Source organism: Bos grunniens, chromosome X, assembly GCF_055505025.1.
Source record: "Bos grunniens cultivar Pamir isolate PY7600 chromosome X, Bosgru_T2T1.0, whole genome shotgun sequence".
In the NCBI taxonomy this organism is placed as follows: domain Eukaryota; kingdom Metazoa; phylum Chordata; class Mammalia; order Artiodactyla; family Bovidae; genus Bos; species Bos grunniens.
The window spans coordinates 16,969,614-16,979,401 of record NC_141194.1 but is presented as its reverse complement, the minus strand read 5'-3'; the positions used below and the strand labels follow the sequence as shown (position 1 = coordinate 16,979,401).

The window sequence follows — 9,788 nt, the reverse complement described above, 5'->3', positions numbered from 1 at the left end:
AGAACCTCCTTGTTTTCTCCTTCGTGAAGATTTAGGCTGCGGAGAACCGGGGAGGGATGGGAGGGGGCGAGCTTGGAGGGTCGTGCCTGAAGCCCGAGGGCTCTGCGGACTTGGAGGGGGGGGGGTCGACTCATGCAAGACGAAGTAATTCCAGATATTAAAAATAATATAACACAGAAGCGTCAGTTTGGAGAGCCTTGACTCAAACCGAGAGCCGAAGCCCCAAGCGGTTCCAGGACACGAAGCCTTCTGTGTCCCCATCGTGGGGGGTGGAGGGGCAGGTGAATGCCCATCATATGACCCTGGGAGAGGGTGGGTCCTGGGCCATTACGAGACGTGCCCATAGACTCGGCGCGCCCACATGCACCCATGGAAGAATCGGGCCGAAAAGACCCCACGACCCCTCCCCGGATCCTTGGTACCGTACCGCACCCCCTATGCCTCGCCGGTCTCTCCCTAGATGGGTGGGGACCACTATTCTCTACATCCCTGAGGAGCCTTCAACCTGCTCGGACCCGTGGCTCTTAGAAACTCTCAGCCTTTCGCACCTCCTCCTTTCCCGCTCTTTCCCCCACCTCGCGCCGACGCCCCCAGATTTCTCCGCTTGCCCTTCCTGAAAGAAGGCGAGGCCCAGAAGCTGAAGCTGGGGCGAGGAAGGAGGGACGAGCGGAGCGCCGCGGCCAGGGGCGTGTCTTCCCAGGCCCCGCCCCCGGGTGCGCGCGGCGGTGGCGGCGGCGGCCGAGCCTCGCTCTGAGAGACAGGTATCGCTTAGGCGCCATGTTGTGAGCGGAAGTGGGGGAGCGCGCGGGGGCCGCTGTTCTGCTGGGAGCGGGCGCGGGAACCGGCGGGGAGGGGGGGGGCGGAGCTGTAGTCCCGGCGGCGGAAGGAGGAGAGGAAGAAAGGGGCGAGACCCGGTGCCGGGCAGCAGCGCGAGGCTCTTGCTCAGCGCGCGGGCGTCTCCAGCCGGGCGCGCGGCGTTCGAGGGTCGGTGTCGGCGCCGAGCCCTCTCTCGGGCAGCCGCCGTTGCTGCTGCAGCTGCTGCCGCCGCTTCTGCCGTGGGGCTCGGGCGGCGACGGAACGGGGCCGGCCGCGGGGCGGGCGGGGAGGGAGGAGGCGGTGAAGGCGGCGGGCCGGGGGGGAAGATGCCGCTGGCGCAGCTGGCGGACCCGTGGCAGAAGATGGCTGTGGAGAGCCCATCCGACAGCGCTGAGGTGAGTGCAGCCGGGCGGCTGGGGCCGGCGCGCCCCCTCCCCGCGCCCCCGCCGGTTTGCTCTCTTCCCAGGAGCCGGCCACTCGGCCCCTTCCTCTGCTGCTCGCTTCTCCCCTCGGTTCGGGATTCCGGTTTGGGTAGTTGGGGTTGATCTGTTTGTCCTTCTCTTCCTCCCACCCGCACCCCCTCTCCCTTCCCTCGCTAGAGGGGCTGTGGTGTGGTGGCGCGTGGGGTTTGGAGTGGGCGCCAGGGCTTTGCAAGAAGCCGATTTTCATCAACTTTGCGTGGGGGGAGCAGGACGCGGAGCGGGGGCCGGCGAGGAGTTGGGAAGTTTGGCCCTGCCTGGTCGGGGGCTTCCCTGGACCCTGGTGACTTTGGGGGATGCAAGAGGGGTGTGGATTGGGTTCACTGGAGAGCGGGGACTCTCGAGTCCGGCCAGGGGACAGGGTTACCCTGGGGAACCGGGGGCGCGTGGGCAGGAACGGCCCGGGGCAGGGGTAGCGACCTGTGGAGGGGTTTCGGATAAGGGGTGCAGGACAGTCGAGGGTTTTTGGCCCCCCTCCCATCTGCCGCAGTAGTTTTTGCTGCTGCAAAGGAAAAAGTGGAAGCCTGAGGTTCTCCATCCTATTTCCCCCACCCCCCCGCCCCGTTTCTGAGGTCGCTGAGCTTGAGGACCCCGTCTCTTGGAGTTTAACTTGAGTTTCCTGTCCGCAGAGATGATACAGGAATATTCAAGGAGATCAGCGGCCGCAGTAAAGGGCTTTCTGGTTTACCTCGCCCGGGATCCGGTGACCGTCCCTGAGATACCCACCCTGGTGACCCAAACCCAAACGATATGACCAAACAGGGCCAGACAGAATTCCCCCGGCTCTTCGCAGCCGCTTCTGTCCCAGAACCAACTCGGGGGCTGTGAAAATAATCCAGACAAGACCCATTCCAAGGCATCAGCGCTCCTCTCCGGAGCGGAAAATCAATTCCTGATGGTGGCGCGTCTGTGATTCTTCCTTCTTGACTTTTTGCTGTCTTCTATCCCCACAGCGGACTTTGGGGGATTACAGGATGATAGGCTGCGTGTGTGTGATAGTTACTGAGTGAGTGACCCCATTTCTGGAAAGCATGACTGAAGCGCGGGGGCGGAATGGGGCAGGCTCTGATGAGTGGTGTACTTGGCGGCAGCCGCTGCCCTGCCGGCCTCCGCAGTGTGAGAGGTGGATAGGGTTACTGGTTACGTCAGTAAGACCGAGGCTCAGTTTTGATCTGAGATGCGGGACACTTGCATTCTTGGGTAGAATGGAGGGGGAGGGGGACGGGGATCAGTTCAAATCACTTTGCACTTTTTGCCTGGTCACCTCCGCTGCTGAATAAAGTAAAATGTTTACTTGCTGTCCTTATCACAAGCAGAATTGTAATAGTGCTTACGGTTGGTGCTTTGCATTTTGCGACTTGGATCATATTTTTAAAACCTAAACGAAACGCTGTTCTTCCATGGAAAACACATTGATAGATGTTTCCTAAAAATATATTTTTTAAAGGAAATAAGGTTTTTAAGTCTGGCGAAATTAAGAGAATTTCATTTAAAATTGCTAGCCAGTCGAATATTGTAAATTTTTTTGTAAGGAAATCAAATTTAGAATGTTTAATCATCTTTTGAATGGATGGTGTGAAAAAACAATGCGTCCGGGACTCTTTTCATTCATTTTTTTTTCTTCAGAAAAAATTTTTGCTTTAAGTACCATAGGTAAAAGGTTAATAAAGTATATTCTCAAACTGCCTACCTTGTGGAAAGAAACTGAATTTGCTTTGAGCCTCATTTGTAGATGCAAACGTTAACATTTGCTACTCTTAATCAGTCCACATTTCTGCTTGCATTTATCAATGTGTTAAAAAAAAAAGTCATTTAAGATTCCACCTGATCCTTTTTCTATGCAGCATGCATTTAGCTAAAGAAAACACAAAACTGATGTTTATTTAGCACTTACTATATGCCAGATACTGTGCTCATGCTATTTCATTTTATCCTTCCAATCCCCTGAACAGAGTAGGATCTTGGTCTCCGTTGTTACAGATTAACAAACTGATTTCAGAAGTTAAGGGCACAAAGATTATAAATAGTAAATGGCAGAGCCATAATTCAAAGCCGGGTGAATATAATTCATGTGCTTTACTTTATACTAGGGTAGATGTTTCATATCTTTTGTGGAAAAAAATCAGTACAAACAAATAAGCCAGTAGTTAGAGGCCATGTATTTTTCAGAAACAATTATGGTATTATAAGATGTCTCATTTGTTAAAGCCTACTTATTTCAGTTACTGTCATGGTTTCCAGACCCTGGCAGATAGGTTTCCGCAACTTGCCATTTTCAAGTAATTTTCTTGAAATTCTGGCATAAGGTATTTCAATCAGAGCCAGTGTTGCCTAGATTTATTAAAATTAGATTCTAACAAATTGCCTTTAGATATTTTATTGCTTTTGCTTATTCAGCTGTTTCAAGTAAATTACTTCTGACACAAATTTGAAAATATTGAAACCAGTAAGAAGAAGGTTGAAAATTTTCATTTGGATGTCTAATATTGGACTTAATATTATGCCATCTTCTCCCCAGTAAGTTCTTATCAGTGAATAATTGTATTTTACTAGAGTAAAATCATTTTTAAAAAGTCATTGAGTAAAAACACCAAAATGTTTCTCATCAGGCTAAAAGATTTCAGGGTCCTTCTCTATAGAGATTTACATTTATAGTCTCTTCCTTAGGAGACTGAATTCTTCAAAGCTGAGACTTTTTTTTTCTTCTCTATATCCTTAGCACTTGACACAGTGCCTGGCATATACATAATATAGGCCCCCTAGATGACCAGTGAGTTAATTATGAAGGTCAGGAATAGGGTAATTGTCAGTCTTATTTCTATTATTACCATTTTAATCTTAAATTGAAATATGAGCAATCTTAAAAGAACTGAGTACCTCACCAAAAGTACAGGCAGTTTGTTGATTCCTTTATGTATCTTCTTGACCTCATATGGGTCTCATAGTGCTCAAAACAAAAAAACCCTTGTGGTTGAACTCAAACATGGGTCAGAACATGATAGGCTAGAACTATGCCAAATGTTTAAAGAAGCAAATTTAGACTAATAAAGGAAGTACTATGTAAGCAAAGTCAAGGTTGGTACAAGATTAAAAACAAAATACCTTCCTAAATGCTCCAGGTTAATTCAAAACTCTAATGAATTATTTAAGATGGTAGTGTGTTTTTGAATATTTGACGGTTTAGGAGATGGATATCAAGGGATTGTGGCTAATCAGTTCTACAAACTCCAGCCTCTGCTCTTAGGGACATTTACTGAATCTTAAGCCTAACTTAAAGTGACACTTTCTCAGTTTTAGTAAAGATAAATTATAGTAAACCTAAATATGAATAATTTTCAAAAAGAATAAAATTAAGGAGATTCTCTTTGCTTTATAGAAATGTGCTATGTAAAAATATAATAGCTACTTTGAATTCCTTTAAATAAAATGTACCCATAATGCATTGAAAAATATTAACTATATAAATATTTACAAAAAAACAAGACCCTTGTTTTGGAAACCATCTTCACTGGATGTGCAACCATTTGTGATCTCATAGATGATATTGGATTCTATAGTATTTCCACTATATCAATATTAAATTTCTTATATTTCATCTGTAGGGAAAAACATTCTATTAAAGTGTGATCTTTGATTTTGAAAAAAATGTTTTATTAAGTTTCTTTTCCTTTTCCTGTTTCATTTTTACCACTTTTCAGGTTTTTTTCTTTCCCCCAAGTGAAGATCTGAGGAGAGGACAGGTATTGTTACATGTCAACTGTCGAGTAACTGTGACACATTATTGAACACTTTGCTGTTTTCAGTGGTTATAATATTAAATATCAGTTTTTTAAAACTAAATTTAGGAAACTTTGCTTTATTTTGGCAGCTTGATCCTATACTAATGGGGTTAATCCAAAATGAGAAACTTCTTTGATACACTTAAATTTTAAGATAAAGAGAGAAGCCTATCCAATTAAACAGGTATAGGCAGACTGCCTTTTCATCATTGTTTCTGGAAATCACAATGAGTATATCTTATTTTTATATGAAAAGAGTGGCATAATTGGGATGTGCACCCTTGACCAAGGACATGACATTTGGTAAATTATAGAATGATCAAAAATATAGCAGATCATTTATCAGAAGTCTGAATTGCAAAAGAGTTGTTGTAAAGATTTTTTTTTAATTTATCATCCATTAAAAAATGTATGCCATTGTGATCATTGACAAGAATTCACTCTAGAGTTCCATACTCGGGGACATGTGGTCTGTTGGGCTGTGGACGATGGGTGGCCTCGCGTGGCCCAGCTTGTCCAGTGCAGACTGAGTGTCTTAGACCCAGTGCTTTCAGGTTACAGTGTACAACAGTGACATCTTGGTGGTCTCTTGGTAATGCTTGAGTGTAATAGTGCTCAGTTGTTTATGTTTTTTGGTGGATAACAAGTTTTAAAGCATTGGAATGCAAGTGAGTAAATGTAATATTTTATACATCCCACTCCCTATTTCACGTAATAGGAAGAGAAAAAACAAGTAATTGCATTTTAATACTTGACATTAGAGTTACACCGGCACCACATCCCCTGCCACCTTAGGAGTTGGTAACAGTTTCCTGTGTCATTAATCTGGAACAATTATCGAATCTCAGTTACTCTAGTTTTTCAATTTTATACCAAATAGCAAGATAACTAAATCTTAATTGTTAAGTAAAGTGTGTCAGTTAACAAAACAAACACAAATATATATGTTATATAAAACAGTATAAATGTATCCATATAAAACATAACTATCATTCAGTGCATTTGGCTATTTCAAGCAAATAAGTTAGTTACTAGCAATTAAATATTTCAATTTTACTTATTCCACTTTGTGGGATAATTTGAATGTATGGCAAAGTGTTAAAGAACAGACTTTGGAGCCATGAAGATCTGGGTTTGAGCCCTGCCTCTACCACTTAATATCTTTGTAATCTTATGCAAGTTATTTAAAATCTCTATGCTTTAACATTCTAATCTGTAAAATAGGCATAAAAATAATACCTACTTTATTGGGTTGTGATGGGAATTAAATGATAATTTAATTAATTATTGTGATAATATATGTATTATCACAATATTAATGTGATAATATATGTAAAGCATTTGGTTCAGTACATGGTTTAAGTGTTTAATAGTTATAATGAATCATCTCTCAAACAGAACTATTTTAGTAAATTCTGTATTTTTTTCCTGGGGTAATTTTTCCAGAATCAAACAGAACAATTAAAAATGGTTTATTTGGTTGACCTGTTTTAAAAGAACCTTTGTAATATCGGAATATAATTATAAGGGTAAAGTGAACAGAAATCTCTTGAATCTTACCCTTTTTTGTATTGTTCCCCTCTTCGATAGTGTCTTTAAAGGGGGAAACAGATAAAGAACATTTTGAGGAGTTTGTGTGGAAGGAAGAAAAGAAAGTATGTTCATATTTCAGTAATGCTTAAATTGGAAGCCCTCTCACAATCCATGGCATGTCGTTTAGTTAGTAGTTTTTTTCCCTTAGTGATATATAAAATAATAGTGTATCTTAACACATGATGGTATCTAGTAATTGATGAAATATGATATACTGTATATGTCAGCCTCTTGAAGGAGGTGTGTCTGTGAAGAAATAAACTTAATACGTAGTATCAATAGGTAGAACTTTAACTCTAAAAAGTAACAAAGCAAAATGTGTGCGTCTTTTTATATTTTAGGGTCACTTCTGTTAGTTTCCTTTTTTAGGGACAGAAATTAATACTGCACACCTCCCTCCCCATTACTATAACCATGTTTGTTTTGGTTATTTGATTATGCCATGAGTAGCTGGGTTTTCCTGTCTAGAAATACAATCCTTTGGATTTTATTCTGTTATGTGATACTGGTACATAAGCAACTTTCAATAGTGCATATGGTATTTTCAACTGAGAAGTCTCTGAAAATTTGCAAAATGTGTCTGTGTCCCAACAACCATCTTCTCCCTCCAACACACACACACACACACACACACACACACACACACACAGCATCATGACATAATCAAGTAAATTTGAGGGTTGTGGAGTTAAATGAGATGTGACCAATGTCTTTACTGCCCAACATCTTAGAAATTTAAGATGATGATGTACATGATGAATCTGCAAAAAGGAAATATCTCAAAGCATTTGAGACTTGATGTCAGCACCCTTTTTTCGTGAACCATCTATTGAAGTCTCAAAGGACATAAGTGCTTTGCAGAACACAATTTTGGAAAGTCTGATAACTGTAGTAATAGGATCCAGTATTGCCTGGAAACAGGCTGTTATGTTTAATTGACTGTATCAAAGCTTTTTTTTCTGTAACTGTCAAAAGTTTTTGTTTCATTTTGAAGTCTTTCTAAATTAATTTGTGTAACAATTTTCCATCTTAACAGTGGACTAAAATTTAAATACAATAGTTTAAATTAAAGTTTTAAATAATTTAAACTTTTAAAAGCCAATGTTCTACAATTAGTGGTCATATTCTATCTAAATATCAAGCTAATTGCCCCTACTAAATGGCCCTCTTATTGACTTGCTGTGTAACTTATTTTTAATATTCAGAGTTTTTAAAAAATTTATCACTTGCTACTTAATGCTGCTGTCTGTCTACCTGTTCCATTCTTTTTAAATTAATTGCTTCAAACTTACAGTTATTAGAAAATAACTAGGATTAATAATATTTTGATGCAGCTGTTTTTAACTTGGGAATATTGTTACTTCATCTTTTAAAAAATTTACACTTACAGCTTACTAAATAATGTAAGGGCTTCCCTGGTGACTCAGATGGTAAAGAATCAGCCTGCAATGCAGGAGACCCAGATTTGATCCCTGGGTTGGGAAGATGCCCTGGAGAAGGGAATGGCAACCCACTCCAGTATTTTTGCCTGGAGAATTCCATGGACAGAGGAGCCTGGAGGGCTACAGTCCATGAGATTGCAAAGAGTTGGACACAACTGAGTGACTAAAACTTTCACAAATAATGTAAAATGACTTTCTTAGCCTTTTTCTGATCTCTGACCATCATGTACACATACCTCTGGAATCAGGGATGTTTGATGGACATATTACCTACTAACAAGTTGATTTTGTTTCAACCTACCATAGCGGAATAACTCAATTACTGGCATTACCTACTCTGAATCTTTACCTTCTTCTCCTGAAGGTGTCAGCTAGAAAGAAATGTGAATGAACTAAAGATCAGCCGGCTGCAAGACTGAAAGCTAGCCTGCTGTCCCACCTGGAGTCAGCTCTCCACATTGTCTTTTGGAGGGTATTTGTGTGTGTGTGTGTGTGTGTGTGTGTGTGTGTGTTCCCCATGAAACAGTGCTAGTTCCCTGAATATTACATAACCATACATTTATGTGTAAATCCAAAAGCATTTTTATGCTTCCTATTATTCTTTTCCTCTATTAGTATAAATAGAATTATAGCAGTAGCATAACTTAAGTCAGATTTGCCTGTCTTAACTAATATTCTATCCATGGTCTCTTACATACCTTAAAAACTAATTATGTTTTATCCACCGTGTGAATTGATTTTTATAATCTTACATGTGATGATGATCTCATCTTCATTTCTGACCTGGTCATCTAGATTTCTGTGAGCTTACCTCTAATCCTTTGGGCCACAAAACTTGTTATAGGAAACTTGGTTTAGTCATTTGATATGAGTTAGAAGCAGATGTCAAATGATAACCTGAAACAAAAGTTCATTTTGACATTAAGAGATTGAAGTACATCTCAAGTGCAGTGTTTGTGGAGATATCGTCACTCCAGAAATCTTGTAGAATCTATACTAAAAACCTCAGTTATGCAGGATCTTATTTTGCTTCTTCACATTTAGGAGCAGAGGAGTGTATCTGAAAACAATATAAAATGATAGAGATTCACTTAAACAACTTCTAGACAGGCACTGTTTGGTCGCCACTAGCCACATGTGGCTATTGAGCACTTGAAATGTGGCTAGTATGAGGAACTGAATTTTTTAAATTAACTTTAATTAAAATTTTAATAGTAACCTGTGGCTATTGGCTACCACATACAACAGTACAATTCTAGATATAGAATACAAGTTGAATCCTTTTTTCTACACCAGTGTTTTTCAACCCTACCTTCTATTGCTTGTATTTTAAACTTAATAGGCTTAATGCTTTTTCTAAATGAAAAGTATATTGAATATGCTTTTTCAAATTATGTTTAATCAGCTTTGTCTTGTCTGTCTTCTACCCTGAAGATTTCGATAAGTGATACATGTACCTCAAATAACCATTCTGCAATTTATACAGCTCTACTAATTTTACAGTGACATTCTCATTCAAGTGGTAACATCGAAGCATTGGGGAAATTTGGCAATCCGAAATGGTGCCTTTTGTTCACTATACTGTACTAATAAATACTGGGAAAGTAGATTGATACGTCTTAGAAATTAACATTTACTGAATGCCTTTTCTTTGACTGGGGTTTCCCTGGTGGCTCACA

The 9,788-nt window shown here is 41.0% G+C and overlaps 1 protein-coding gene across 7 annotated transcripts in view; it reads left to right on the top strand.

Moving 5' to 3' along the window:
- Positions 1-626: 626 nt before the first annotated feature.
- The window catches only part of RPS6KA3 (ribosomal protein S6 kinase A3), a 112,275-nt gene continuing 103,113 nt past the window's right edge, over positions 627-9,788 (top strand). Inside the window, exon 1 of one of the 7 annotated variants that reach the window (XM_086387479.1) lies at positions 627-761. Coding sequence is in view for 1 of the 7 variants with exons in the window: in XM_086387472.1 (XP_086243598.1) it covers positions 1,143-1,211 (69 nt within the window). In the remaining 6 variants the exon portion in view is untranslated. Of the gene's footprint in view, positions 1,212-9,788 lie in introns of all 7 variants that reach the window. The other 6 variants (XM_086387478.1, XM_086387475.1, XM_086387472.1 and 3 more) reach the window with 6 other exon arrangements.